This window comes from Ovis canadensis, chromosome 14 (genome assembly GCF_042477335.2).
Source record: "Ovis canadensis isolate MfBH-ARS-UI-01 breed Bighorn chromosome 14, ARS-UI_OviCan_v2, whole genome shotgun sequence".
NCBI lineage: Eukaryota > Metazoa > Chordata > Mammalia > Artiodactyla > Bovidae > Ovis > Ovis canadensis.
In genome coordinates, this window is record NC_091258.1 from 17,705,771 (window position 1) to 17,720,909 (window position 15,139).

The 15,139-nt window shown below is 42.7% G+C and overlaps 1 protein-coding gene across 2 annotated transcripts in view; it reads right to left on the reverse strand.

The window, feature by feature from the left end:
• Positions 1–15,139, reverse strand: part of ADAMTS18 (ADAM metallopeptidase with thrombospondin type 1 motif 18) — a 151,146-nt gene that overhangs the window by 39,993 nt on the left and 96,014 nt on the right. For both annotated transcript variants that reach the window (XM_069549626.1, XM_069549627.1), the window contains 4 exons: positions 9,516–9,688; positions 5,335–5,465; positions 4,390–4,513; positions 2,111–2,355 (listed from right to left, as the gene is read on the reverse strand). In XM_069549626.1, coding sequence (XP_069405727.1) covers positions 2,111–2,355; positions 4,390–4,513; positions 5,335–5,465; positions 9,516–9,688 — 673 coding nt within the window. The remainder of the gene's footprint in view (positions 1–2,110; positions 2,356–4,389; positions 4,514–5,334; positions 5,466–9,515; positions 9,689–15,139) is intronic.

Sequence of the window (15,139 nt, forward strand, 5' to 3'; positions counted from 1 at the left end):
ATGCCCCTGCACTGTTGGTGGGCATGTAAATTGGCACCACCACTATGGAGAACAGTATGGAGTTCACTTAAAACACTAAAACAGAGCTACCACATGACACAGCAGTCCCACTCCTGGGCATTTATCTGGAGAAAACCATTACTTCAAAAAGACACACGCACCCCAACCTTCTCTGCAGCGCTGTTTACAAAAGTCAAGGCGCGAAACGATCTCAATGCCCACTGACAGAGGCATGGTACCTATAAACAGTGGGATATTCGTCACAAAAAAAGAGTGAAATGATGCCACTTGCAGCAACAGCAACGTGGATTGACCAAACGATGATCGTGTAAGTCAGGCAGGTCAGGCTGAGAAAGGCAAATGTCGTATGCTATCACTTATACGTGTCACCTTTAAAAAACGATGTGAATGAACTTATTTACATAACAGGAACAGATTTAGAGAATGAACTTACAGTCATCAGCGGGGAATGTGGTGGGGAAGGTTGAGCCGTATGTTTGGGAGTTTGGGATTAACATGCACATACTGCTATATTTAAAATATTCAGAGATACCAATAAGGACCTACTGTATAGCACCGGGGCTTCCCTGATAAATCAGCTGCTAAAGGATCTGCCTGCATTGCAGGAGATCCCAGTTTGATTCCTGGGTCGGGAGGATCCCCTGGAGAAGGGAAAGGCTACCCACTTCAGTATTCTTGGGCTTCCCTTGTGGCTCAGCTGGTAAAGAAAATTATACCACAGGGAACTCTACTCAATACTCTGTAATAACCTAAATGGGAACAGAATCCAAAAAAAACACAATAGATATATGTATAACTGAATCGCTTTGCTGTACACCTCAAATTAACACATTGATAATCAACTATACTCCAATAAAAGTAAAGAAATTAAAAATGCATCACATAGCAAAAGCAATAAAAATAAAATAGGTCCTTCCAAGGTGGGGGGAGTTACATGTAGTCATACTTTTAACCTCTTTTTAAATTCATCTTTCTTAGTAAATGTTTGATTAGTACCTGAAATAATAATAATAGAAATAGTTGAATTAACTTGTTTCTTTGATTTGAAAAGAGCAGAGCAATATGACTAGCCTGAGAGCAGATATCATACTTGTAGATGGAAAAGATTTGGACTCCAAGTCAACTCTGCTTTTTTCCTAGCTACGTGAGCTAGGCAAATCTGTTAACATTTCTTCATCACACTTCATTGCTTATTTTTCTGGCAAGTCAGTGAGGCAGGGTTCCTGTCCCAGTTTTGCAAGTGAGAGATTGAAGCTGAATGACTAACGGGAGTGCTTGGTTACCTAAGTCCTCGGTACGTGGTGGCCACAGGGACTTCTACACACCTCAGACATGCCACATGCCTCTGAAAGCACACGATTGGCCCTGTTTTATAAACTGGAGGAAGCAAACCCGAGATGTGATGAGGACCAAAGACAAAGTCTCTGTGACAATTCTGTTACGGAGTCATTCGCAGTTATGGTGGCTGTTTTCACTCTCCTCGTTGTTATCCATTCATTTCTCTTCTCACCTCTAAAGAAAACGTCAGCCAAAAGAGTGAGTTTGCTTGCTCTATAAAACTGTCTTGCTGCTGCTAAGCTGCTTCAGTTGTGTCCAACTGTGTGGGACCCCATAGATGGCAGCCCACCAGGCTCCTCTGTCCACAGGGTTCTCCAGGCAAGAATACTGGAGTGGGCTGCCATTTCCTTCTCCAAAACTGTCTACCCATCAAGCAAGTGTTCTTTCCACTATGCCACTCTGCCTCCAAGACCGGTAGATCTATGTGATGAATAACTATGAACAGACTATCCAAATGGCAGACACAGACAAACTGGAATCATGTAAAAAATGATCCCTGGGATATTCCTCAGCAAACTGAACAGCCAGGTGGACTGGTGGAAGGCTGGCATCTAAATGTGAAAGTTGGCACGTTCTCCCGGGGACCCACTGGATCCCTCTTCCCCTAAATGAAGGGGCTGTCTTTGCCCTTTGAGCTTTAGCCTGTTAGGATACAGTGTGAACTAGTGGTTCTTTAAGCTAGCTTAAATGGGGGTCGTCACTAGACCCGCAGCAAGAGGCAGTGAGAGCCGAATAAAGAGAAGGGGCTTACTTCAAAGACCAGCGTCTCATTGATGGGGCCCGGGGCAGACAGGCATTCAGGGCGGTTGAAGGCACGCTGGTACTCAAACACGGTCCCGGCAAAGGCAAACTCCCCTGGCCAGTCGACGCTCCAGGCCCCTGTGAGGTAATACTTGTGACTGAGGCTTCGGACTGCGAGGTAGCTGGAGGATATCTGCAGCTCCTGGACCTCGATGCTGCGGGCGCCCGCTGGGATGGTGACCACCGGATAATACTCTAAGTGGAGAGAGCAGAACATTTTTGTCATCCACGTCACACGTGGGAGACCCCGTCAGAGAGACACAGCGGCCCTCCTTACAGAGTGTGGCTCATTTCTACTCCTACGCAGTGAAAACACTCAGTTATTCCATTTTTCAAGTGGTAGGAACACCCGAGAGAGAAAATGATGTACTTTCCCCAAGCACATGCGTGTGGACAGAAGACACGCTTCTCTTTTCCTGAACAACAAGGGCCACGAAACTCAAAGATGCTTTTTATTTTTAATCAATCTGGAAAAAACTTGGAGCTGCCTAGTCTCAACTGTGGTGTGCAGAAGACAGGGCTCAAAGCTCAATTCTACTCAAGATGGTGAGATAACTGCTTCAAGTATGCATCTTACGTTTTAAGTGTGGACCATCTAAGTTCCATAATACAGGGACTTCCCTGGTGGTCCAGTGGCTAAGACTCTGCACTCCCAATGCAAGGGGCCCAGGTTTGGTCCCTGGTCAGGGAACTAGATCTCACATGCCACAGCTAAGACTGGTACAACCAAATAAATAAATACATATATTTTTTAAAAGTTACAATACGTTCTTTGTTTAACAAATACAGGTGTCACAGCATATTGAAATTGCTCAGCAGAAAGGCATTTGTTGAACACACCTCTGGATGTTTGTATTGCTAAGACTTCTCATCCTCCTTTGCTCTTGCATAAGTAACAATACGTGAACCGACAACTTCCAGATGTTCAAGACAGATTTAGAAAAGGCAGAGGAACCAGAGATCAGATTGCCAACATCCACTAGATCATAGAAAAGGCAAGAGAATTCCAGAAAAACATCTGCTTCATTGACTATGCTAAAGCCTTTGACTGTGTGGATCACAACAAACTGTAGAAAATTCTTAGAGAGATGGGAATAGCAGAACACCTGACCTGCCTCCTGAGAAATCCGTATGCAGGTCAAGAAGCAACAGTTAGAACTAGACATGGAACAATGGACTGGTTCAAAATTGGGAAAGGAGTACATCAAGGCTGTATATTGTCATCCTGCTTATTTAACTTGCATGCAGAATACATAATGCGAAATGCTGGGCTGGATGAAGCACAAGCTGGAATCAAGACTGCCGGGAGAAATATCAATAACCTCAGGTATGCAGATGACACCACCCTTATGGCAGAAAGTGAAGAGGTACTAAAGAATTTCTTAATGAAGGTGAAAGAGGAGAGTGAAAAAGCTGGCTTAGAACTCAATATTCAAAAAACAAAGATCATAGCATCCGGTCCCATCACTTCATGGCAAAGAGATGGGAAAAACTGGAAACAGTTACAGACTTTATTTTCTTGGGTTCCAAAATCACTGCAGATGGTGACTGAAGACATGAAATTAAAAGACACTTGCTCCTTGGAAGAAAAGTTATGACCAACCTAGACAGCATATTAAAAAGCAGAGACATTGCCAACAAAGGTCCATCTAGTCAAAGCAATGGTTTTTCCAGTAGTCATGTATGGATGTGAGAGTTGGACTATAAAGAAAGCTGAGCGCTAAAGAATTGATTCTTTTAAACTGTGGTGTTGAAGAGACTCTTGAGAGTCTCTTGGACTGCAAGGAGATCCAACCAGTCCATGCTAAAGGAAATTAGTCCTGAATATTCATTGGAAGGACTGATGCTGAAGCTCCAATAATCTGGCCACCTTATGTGAAGAACTGACTCATTAGAAAAGACCCTGATGCTGGGAAAGATTGAAAGCGGGAGGAGAAGGGGACAACCGAGGATGAGATGGTTGGATGGCATCATTTACTCAATGGATATGAGTTTGAGCAATCTCCAGGAGATGGTGAAGGGCAGGGAAGATTGGCGTGCTGCAGTTCATGGTGTCAAGAGTCGGACACGACTGAGTGACTGAACAATAACAAAGCATCAAAAGCCATCATCTTCCATGCATCATAGGAGCTAGTGAAAAGCTGGATCATATTTAGCAAGTCTCAAATTCATTTGGCAGCAAAGGACATGTCCCACCACTCATAGCACCGAATCTGCAGCATTTCTTACCATTTGCTTTGTGCTGGTTGAGGTACAGGCCTTTATAAAACTTGCAAGTTGAGTTATCACCTTTGCAAACACCACAGGCATCTGAAACTGCTTTAGAGCCAAGTTCATGATCACATCCCACTGGCTGTGACCAAAAAACAAAAAAAGAGTGAGAAAATCAAACATTTGAGAAGCCACTGGCTTAGAATAACCAAAACGTATACATGGTTTTCTGTATTTACTAAATATTAGAAAGGTGGTGCAGCTTTATGATTAAGAGCAGAGTCTCAAGTTTGACTAGGGATTCAAATCCTTCCTCTGCCATCACTGGACATACGATCAGGGAAGTCACAAAACTTCTCTAAGGCTTAGAGCCTTCATCTGTAAAACTGGAATGAAAAGCCACTACTGCTGTTAATGGGAGAGGAATTTATTTATGCCAGTTCTACCAGTGAAACATAAAAATGCTGGGACTGCCCCCCTCCCCCCAACACCAACCCAGGGACACTCACACTCCCTTAAAAGATGATGGAACTCACAATCAAGTTGAAAAGAGAAAGTAGATACCGGAAGAAAAAGAAAAACTCACCCCAAGTAAACAGAAATGCTATTTCCAAGCACATTTACAAAGTCCTAAGCATGTACTGCGTGTACTTAGTGAACACACAAGAAAAGTCTCCCGCCACTGTTAGCTCCATTCTTATCTTTTACAAACTTTCATGTAAAGTAGCACATATCAGCACCTCCGTATGTGGAAAGGGAGTGAAAGAGAAATTCAAAACACAGGACAGGGGTCATGCAGAAAGTGAGCAGGGACTTGGAGATAAAAACTCACATCCAACTTGAAATGTTACCCTTTTCCCTTCACCAGCTGCTCTTATCCAGACATAAGAATCTCCCGCCATAAATTTAATAGGAGGCAGCACAAGCATGACCACATGTTCCAAAGCAGAAGTGTTCTCTTACTTCACAGATCCCATCAATGCAAACGTCGTTCTTGTTTGGGGAACAAGGAGTCCCATCTTTCACCTTGCTGGACATGGCGAAAAAGAATTCAAAGTTCTCAGCCTTGCAGTACAGTTTACATCGGTCTTCCTCTAGAAGCAAAGAGATCAAACGAGGTCACGGTCAAGAGGAAATCCTAGGACAATGACGTGATTACCGAAAAGATGAGTTAAATTTATTTAGAAAGCTACTATGATCAAGGTTAATAACCTCAGATATGCAGATGATACCACCCTTATGGCAGAAAGTGAAAAGGAACTAAAAAGCCTCTTGATGAAAGTGAAAGAGGAGAGTGAAAAAGCTGGCTTAAAGCTCAACATTCAGAAAACTAAGATCATGGCATCTGGTCCCATCACTTCATGGGAAATAGATGGGGAAACAGTGGAAACAGCGTCAGACTTTATTTTTGGGGGCTCCAAAATCACTGCAGATGGTGACTACAGCCATGAAATTAAAAAGACGCTTACTCCTTGGAAGGAAAGCTATGACCAACCTAGACAGCATATTGAAAAGCAGAGACATTACTTTGCCAACAAAGGTCTGTCTAGTCAAGGCTATGGTTTTTCCACTGGTCATGTATGGATGTGAGAGTTGGACTGTGAAGAAGGCTGAGCGCCGAAGAATTGATGCTTTTGAACTGTGGTGTTGGAGAAGACTCTTGAGAGTCCCTTGGACTGCAAGGAGATCCAACCAGTCCATTCTGAAGGAGATCAACCCTGGGATTTCTTTGGAGGGAATGATGCTAAAGCTGAAACTCCAGTACTTTGGCCACCTCATGCGAAGAGTTGACTCACTGGCAAAGACTCTGATGCTGGGAGGGATTGGGGGCAGGAGGAGAAGGGGACAACAGAGGATGAGATGGCTGGATGGCATCACGGACTCGATGGACGTGAGTCTGAGTGAACTCCGGGAGTTGGTGATGGACAGGGAGGCCTGGCGTGCTGCGATTCATGGGGTCGCAAAGAGTCAGACACGACTGAGCAACTGAACTGAACTGAACTGATGATCAAGGTGGGAAATGTTACAGTTTTCCATGTGGGTGTGTGTGAGCATGTATGCCTGAGGGCAGATGTGTGTGACTTTTTAACACATGAACTCCTTTTAGTAATCCATATAATACTTTAACATTAATACATGAGAACTTTATTTTCCTAATCCTAAGAGCCACAATACAAGTGATTGGTGGCTTGTGTCCCTACCCTCCTTGGATAGTAAGTATTTAAGATTTCATAGACCCTGAGGTCAGCTATTAATAGCATGTGAACGAAGCAGTATTGCTGGGTCACAATAAAACAATATTTGATAAGACGGGTCAGGGGCTTCCCTGGTGGCCCAGTGGTTGAGACTTTGCCTTCCAGTGCAGGGGGTATGGGTTCGTTCCCTGGTCTGAGAGCTAAGATCACATGTGCCTTTGGGCCAAAAAAACCAAGTCATAAAGCAGAAGCAGTATTGTACCAAATTCAGTAAAGACTTTAACAGTGGTCCAGTTAAAAAAAAATATGTTTTAAAAAAGGGTCAGATTTGGCCCATAGGTCATAATTTTCTGATTGTGATTTAGGACAGGCACAATGATTTTATATATTTATTCAGTCTGTTAAGAGGGAATGTTTTAGGCACTTTGGAAAAAAGGCATATGGTCAATAACATTTACAAAACATACAGAAAAGAGTCAAATCATGAAAAGGCAGAGGAAGCAAACAAACTAAACATTAAGACTAAATCTATGTTAGGTCTCTGAGAAGTGTTTGGTATCACACGCAAAAATAAAGTGTTATCTTTAGAGAGCTCTTGTTATCAGAAAGGCGTTATTGTGCCAATTTCTCCCATAGAAAGAGTCCTTTTCGGCCAGGAATTCCACATGACGCTGCTCACATGAGACTTGATGTGGGCGATGCTGTGTGAAATCCTTGACAACAGTTTGATAACAAACGTGTGAACAGTTCGCAAGTGGATGCCTTTCACAAACCACTCAATAAAAGACAGAGTCAAAAACAGGAGAGAAGGGAAGTCACTATGGCCCAAATGTGCAGCCATATGGATGGATTCCATTTTTTTCTCACCTAGGAATTTTTTCTAATAACATTTTTATTTCGTGAGTCCTACTCAGTGCATGTGAGATTAGGGAGCTAGAAAACATATACCCTCTCTTTTCTCCATCATTCGTAAGAATTAACAAGTTCTAGAAAGTTCAGTGTTTCCACACAGGTTCCTGAGAAAGTTTAGGAACTAGTCTATTAGAAACACAGAAATTGGGGTAGGGGATAAATTAAGATAAATTAATTTAATAAATTAAATTTGGGATTAACAGATATGAACTACTATATATATAATAGATGGAAAAGGCAATGGCACCCCACTCCAGTACTCTTGCCTGGAAAATCCCATGGGTGGAGGAGCCTGGTGGGCTGCAGTCCATGGGGTCGCTAAGAGTCAGACACGACTGAGTGACTTCACTTTCACTTTTCACTTTCATGCATTGGAGAAGGAAATGGCAACCCACTCCAGTGTTCTTGCCTGGAGAATCCCAGGGACGGGGGAGCCTGGTGGGCTGCCGTCTATGGGGTCGCAGAGAGTCGGACACGACTGAAGCGACTTAGCAGCAGCATATAAAATAGATAAACAGCAAGGTCCTACTGTACAGCATAGACAGCTGTACTCAATATCTTGCAATAGCCTATAAGGGGAAACAATCTGAAAAAAGAATATATACATATATAACTGAATCATTTTCCTGTACACTTAAAACTAACAGACATTGTAAATCAACTATACTTCAATTTAAAAAAAGGAATACAGAAGAAAAAGCTAATCAGTGTAAGACAGAGACTGTCTAGATTTATGAAAAGTCTTTCCCTGATTCTTCCCAAGCAGCATGAATGTCACAGACCTTCAAATCATGGTCTGTCTTCTATGATTTTAAGTAAGTATCAAAGAGAGAAGAGGAAAGGATGAGGAAGCCTAAACTTTTGTGTCTCCTGCAGTAGGACGTGCGACCCTATGGCTGGGGTCTCTGTTTTATTCAATGTACTCGCCTCTGCATGGAGCAGAGAGTCTCCCAGGAGGAGGTTCTCAATCAGTATCTGTTGAATGAATGAATGAAATGGCAAGTTCTCTACCTTGTAAAGCTGCAATAATATTAGTGACAGAAATTTGAAATCAGAAAATATTTTGTAACATTTGCTGGTGTTGAGCAAAGTTGTAGTATCACCTCTGATTCGTAGAAGCTACTTAATACTTATTATAATGAGGTCTGATTACATCAGTTCCTTTTGGTTATTGATAATATAGGTTCATTTTGAGCTTTTGTTCAGAAGCAGCCCTCTGTCTTATTTCCCATGAATTATCATTAAATCTGGTTTCTTCCCATTCTGCATATGTCTGACTGGGATTCACATTTATCCTTTTCCAAGGGAGGGTAGATGAGTTCTGATAAAGTGAGTGAGTGAGTGGAAAAAAATTGATAGGAAACAAACAGAATGGTCTCAGCTTATTTTGCACAGAATTATTCTGTTTCTGTAACAGAAAGTACGTTAAATCTGGTACTTATACACATGGTAACTAAATTTCGATGTTGAGCTGAAAATCAAAACTAATCAATGTAAAAGTTCAAATACAAGGTATTACTTTGCTATAGTAAGTACCAAGACTTTGATATAGAGATATTTCTTATTCATGGTGTGTGTGTGTGTGTGTGTGTGTGTGTGTGTGCATACACTCTGAAAATAGGTTTTCCCATGTCTGTTATCATCTACCATGTCAGTTACTGAGAATGGTGTTTCCATGGGGCAGATATGGTTTCATGAGTTTTTGGTCTGGACAGTTCATACCAACTGCAATTAACATTCCTGGGAGACTTAATTGCTGAAATGTCAAAAGTAAGTTTAGAAACATAAGTACATTCCAAACACATGACCTCTTCAACTTATACATGTGGGAGGCAAGGGATGCCTTATGAAAAAAAAAATGTTGAAAAATAAACAAACCCACAGAACTGAATGAAAACCTGGGCCAGGATGGGCCCGGGTAATGAAAGGTAAACACTGAAACTCTTTTATACAGGCAAGAATTTTTTCTGTGCTGTTCATTCACATTCCTGTTCACATGGAGATATATTTGTCTGAGGTTCATAGAGACCAAATTACCTTCCACTTTCATATAGGGCTTCCACTGGTAGAACCATCCACGGAAAGGCTTGCTGTTATACTCTGCACACTGCTGGGCTCGGAAATCCAAGCTGTTTTTATCACAAGGGTTAATATTGCACAGCTGATAAACACGGCTAGAGCCAGGACAGAACTTGCCGCCATACTGAGGGCTGCAAAGAAGATTAAAGCTCTTTAAATACTGGCAAGCACAGGGCTCACTATTAGTCACAGGCAAAATTACAGGGAGGGACCATCCTTATGGTGGCCACAGTGTATGGCAGTGGGACCAGTCGATCACAACAGTGGAAATATGTGGCCCACAACCCTTCTTGTACCCATGGCAGACATAACTAATCAACCAACAATTTTTCTTGTTCTCTGCTTTCTTTTCTCTACATGGCCCTAGGGTAGATATAACCACTGTTCATCAATTGCCATGTTAGATGGAGTATATTTGCTACCTCTGAATCCAATTTGAACATTCTGGAGACTTCCATAAAGACTGGCGGAGGCATATTCTTGGCGCGCATCCTCTTACCTCACGTGTTAGGGAGGTCTGGAAGCACGCCTAAACGCTCTTGCTCAGTGTGCCACGCATGCAAACACACAGGCCCCATGTGCTGGCGCCAAAGCTCTTCCAGCGCAGATCCGGCGTCCTCCCCAGCTTGGCTCCCACCTCTGACCCCTCTCCTCTCCCTACAGTTTGTAGACACCTCCTGGGGTGTAGAAGGTCCATTAGGACACTGAGCGCATGACTTGCCATATTTTCCAATCTAGCTTTGTCTGACTCGTATGCGCTTTATTCCCAGGATTCTAAACTCGGGGGTGGGGGGAACATGCCCTTGTTTGTATCTGCATAATTACTTTTTAACATTGCAGGCGGCCTGCGCCTTTCCTGCCAAGCACAATGGGAAATGGGTTTCCAGAGTAAGGAATCCCATTAGAACATAAATAATTATGACCTAATGGCAAGCTCTTTAAGATCTTGCTAGGTAGACTGCAAAAACCAGAAAGCAAAATAAAAAGGAGTGTCAACCCCACTGAAAAAAGTTACCAATAATGTCTTCTCCGGCATACTCCAGGCACAAAGAAATTGCCTCTTTTCAATTTCCATGAAATGGACTAAAAACCATGTATATATCATCTCTTACAAAAGCTCAATGCAAACATGTAACATAGAAGAAGGATCCAAGTTAATAAATACATGTGATTAAAATTCCTTGTCTCTTTAGGAAGCGCAGGAATGCTATAAAACACCTCTGGATTTGCTTCGGCACATTTGATCAAATCCTCCTATGCGACAATGGATTCAGCAGAACGGGGAGGCGTCACATCGCCAGAACGAGATTTTTAAGCTATTTCAAAACACTCTGGAACAACTACTAAAGCATTTAGCAGTTATTGTGCTAGATCGAATCCCCCAAGAATTCTTCAACCATTATCCAAAAAAGCATTTAGAAAAGTCTGAAAGCACCACCTGAGAGCCTTCCTCTGTTCCTGGTCATCTTTACAAGTCGTGCGTAATTAAAATTGTCTCAGCATAAGCCTCTCTAGTCTGAGATTTTACAAATAAGCTTCATTTAGACTATTCAAATTCAACAAAGTGAAAGAGGACCACCTGTGAACTCTTCAATTCAGAAAGTGTAACATGGAAAAGACCTCAAAACTCATACAGGGATTTCCCTGGTGGTCCGGTGGTTAAGAACCTGCCTGCCAATGCAGGGGGTGTGAGTTGGATCCCTGGTCAGGGAACGAAGATCCCACATGCGCAGGGCAACCAAGTCCATGTACCACAACTACCGAGCCTGCGTGCCACAGCTAAGATCTTGCGTGCCGCAACTAAGGCCCAAGGTAGTCAAATAAAAAACCAGCAAAAAGCCTCACATAGCCATCCCCCCAGTGTACAGATGAAGTGAAAGACGGCCAGCAGCGCTTCTCAGATGTGCTGAGTGGAGGTCATACAGCTAGAAAGAGCCAGAACAGAGCTCCACCTCACACCTTTGGGCTCCCCAGGATGAGGGTCCAGCTCGGTGGTGCCCGCACGGAACTGAGGTCGGCAGGCAGGCTGGGCACGGGAAGGCAAAGAGGGAGACGAGGACGCCCAGTGCTCCGGGGGGGCGGGCTGCAAACAGCGGAGCAGATCTGAAGGGAAGCGCACTCTGCTCCTTGCCAGCTTTTCTGCAGGCAATTTCAGTCAGCCTCCTGACGTGTCAAGTGAGGACGGCTGTGATGATTACCTGAGAGACCGCCGGTAGAGAGTTTTGGGCAGAGGACAAATCAATTGTAACTATTTTAAAGGGCTTTCTACTTTTAATGACTGGCAAGAATTTGGACTTTGCCATCAAATCTTCAAATACAGATATGTTTTTTCTTGCAACTTGGAACATGAGTATTAGGATAAATTAACAGAAAATGCTACCATGATGTCCCTTGGTACAATGAGTTCTTTATGATTAAAAACAAAAAACTCCCAAATATCTAGGTGCATGACTTTGTCTTTATATTAGATTACTATGAAGTATATACATATTTGCTTCTGAATAATTTAGTCAGTCCTGACTACAAATGGTTATACTGTTGGTTGATCATTATATATTGCAATGGCTGAGCATTACAAGCAGTTGGGAAGCTGTTTTTAAGAAGTATTTATATATGTAACTCTCCCTCCTTATATACACATACACACATATATTTATATAACATATTTATATATGTATACATACAGACACATATACACTATACATGTACAAATACATATTTATATGTGTATTATGTGGTTATATGTGTATATATAAATATAAAATACATACTTAGTGACTGAACAACAATGTGTGTATATATATGTAAATATATGTATATATACAATATATTACATGTATATATGTGTATATGTATATTTATATACAATCAATCACACGTGTAGATATACACAGACACAGATACATACATACACACACACACACACACACACACACACACATACAAATATCCCTGGACTTCTTCAAAGGCTTTCTCATGATGAGGAGTATCAAGAAATCAGTGGTTTTTTTTTTAAAGCACAATTGGTGATTCTGATAATCAGCTGAGTCTGGAATTTACTGGTTGGAAAATGGGCCAGAGATATGACTCAATATTCTTCTGTTGGTCTTTCTCAAATGGACTCATATTTTAGGAGAGTTCGAGAATGTTCTAGAGAGTTCTAGAATGCCTTCCCTGGTAGCTCAGCTGGTAAAGAATCTGCCTGCAATGTGGGATACCTGGGTTGGATCCCTGGGTTGGCGATATCCCCTGGAGGAGGGCATGGCAAGCCCACTCCAGTATTCTGGCCTGGAGAATCCCATGGCCAGAGGAGCCTGGGGGGCTACAGTCCGTGGGATGCAGAGTCAGACACGACTGAGCGACTAAGCACACACAGAATGCTTTAGCAAGTTTACTTATCATGATTTGAATTGTTCCACTTGAATTTTCATTATTCATTTTCTTGAACAGAGTGTATAGGAATTTCACTAGGCTCTCTTCCAGGGAACCAGGAAAAAATGTTCCCAGTGAGGATGAAGACAGTGGGATCTTGGTTAGACTCCCCCACGCCCAGCCTGGTGACCGGAACAACGGCTGCCACTCTGAGTGGGAGCCTCCGTCTCCTCTGGTTACCCATTTGCAGAACCATCAGATGAAACAACAGGTTTCAGCTCATGCATCTGTTCTACCCTGATTGACAGCAAATGCCTGGAAAAGTCTTTTGAGAAGGTTCCTGAGGCAGAGTAGAGATCAGCAAAACACCGGGGCGCTGATGAATGGGTCTCTCACAGACATGGGACAAAGACGAAGGGCCGCATGTGCTGGGTCTGGCCATTCCAGAGCCAGATAACCTTTCAGTCTTTTTGAAGCTGAAAAGTTTGATAAACCCATGAATCAACCAGAAATAATTCATTTTTTATGAAACAAAAGATGCTCTGGGAAAACCATCATTATGTGAAATAAGAAGCTCACATTGCTTTTCACAGGAAAAAATGAAAGTGCTCAAGCTGAGTGACCTGAACAGACCAAAGGTTTCAGCGGAATCGAGAAAGAAATCAGTAACCTGAAAGAGGAGTAAACCAGCTTTACGGCAACAACATGATCTAAGGATGGAGAGCCGATTCAACCGTTTCAAAACAGCCTATCATTTACTTGCTTTATTTATGGCTTTGTGCATCAGTTCAGCTCAGTTCAGTTGCTCAGTCGTGTCCGACTCTTTGCAACCCCATGAATCGCAGCACGCCAGGCCTCCCTGTCCATCACCATCTCACGGAGTTCATAACTAACCAAAATCCTGATTAGCCTCAATCTTATTTGAGATGATAAAATTGCACCAAACCGAACCACTTGACTAACTAATTCTTGTATTAGGTGTTTCTAAAATTACAGTATGCTATTTCCAAGAACAATGTCTTGTTATAATGAGAGCTCTCCATCCCACAGATATGAGAGAGGCTTTAATTTAAATCTCAGGGGCGTCATTCATGCACTTCACCAGCAGAGCTATTGAATTAGGTAATCTCTTTCGTTCTTGAGAAAATATCGAGATTGTAAAATGTTGCGATGTACGAAAACCAGATCCATGAAAAATGCTGCAAAAACGAAAAGTAATAGAATGATTCTAACAATTCTATCCAAGACATGGGCTACACTCAGTGTATGCGGAGGGTGGTTTTAATACTCTGGTCTAAACTGTAAATGCATCTCAAGTCTTCCTTTCATTATAGTGAGTTACTGGGTCTGATTAGAGCAGTACGACTTAATTGGGAATGACTGTGCCCCCTCAGGATGCTGGGCCACATCTGGAGATACTTTCACTGCCATGACTTGGGAGTTGAGTAGGGAGGGGGAGTCATCTTCCTGGCATGGAGTGGGTAGAGCTCAGAACTGTTACTAAACACCTTGCCACGTACAGGACAAACCTTCACAACAGAAAAATTTTCAACCTAAAATAAATGCGAAGAGAGCCGAAGCTTAGAGATCCTACATCAGCCTCTGAGATATCCCAAATGCCACCTAACAAACCCTGGTTAAAGAATCGCCAAACCCCTCCTTATACTGGGGAACAAACTGGCCTCTTGATCCAGCTCAGGTGCTGACTCAGGTAACTATTTGTCTTTTCAAAAATTTCCCTTTACTGTCGTTTCATTATTTAGGTACATTCTCAACCTACCAAACACCAGTGCTTACAATGTGCCAGGCACTTTATAAAGACCAGCACTTATAAATACCAGCTCATACGAGGCAGAGCCTGTCATTATCTCATTTTTTACAAACGAGGGACGTAGGGCAGGGCAGGGAGAGTCAGTCATCCAAGGCCACCCAGCTAGGCAGGGGCAGACTAGGAGCCAAACTCAGGTACTGAGCCTAAGAGCCTCTGTTCTCAACATCCATATCAAGTCATGCTGGAAAATTAAATCCACCGTTTTCCAAGGTCCCATCACTTTCTTCTTACTCCACCACCTTCTCCCACGTCTAACTTCATCAGGAAGCCCTCTCCCCATCGCCTCTGAGGACTGACCCTCTGTCATCCGTATTCCTGGTGAGTTTAGGACATGTGTGTGTTTGTGCCCAATCGTGTCCAGCTGTTTGCAACCCCATGG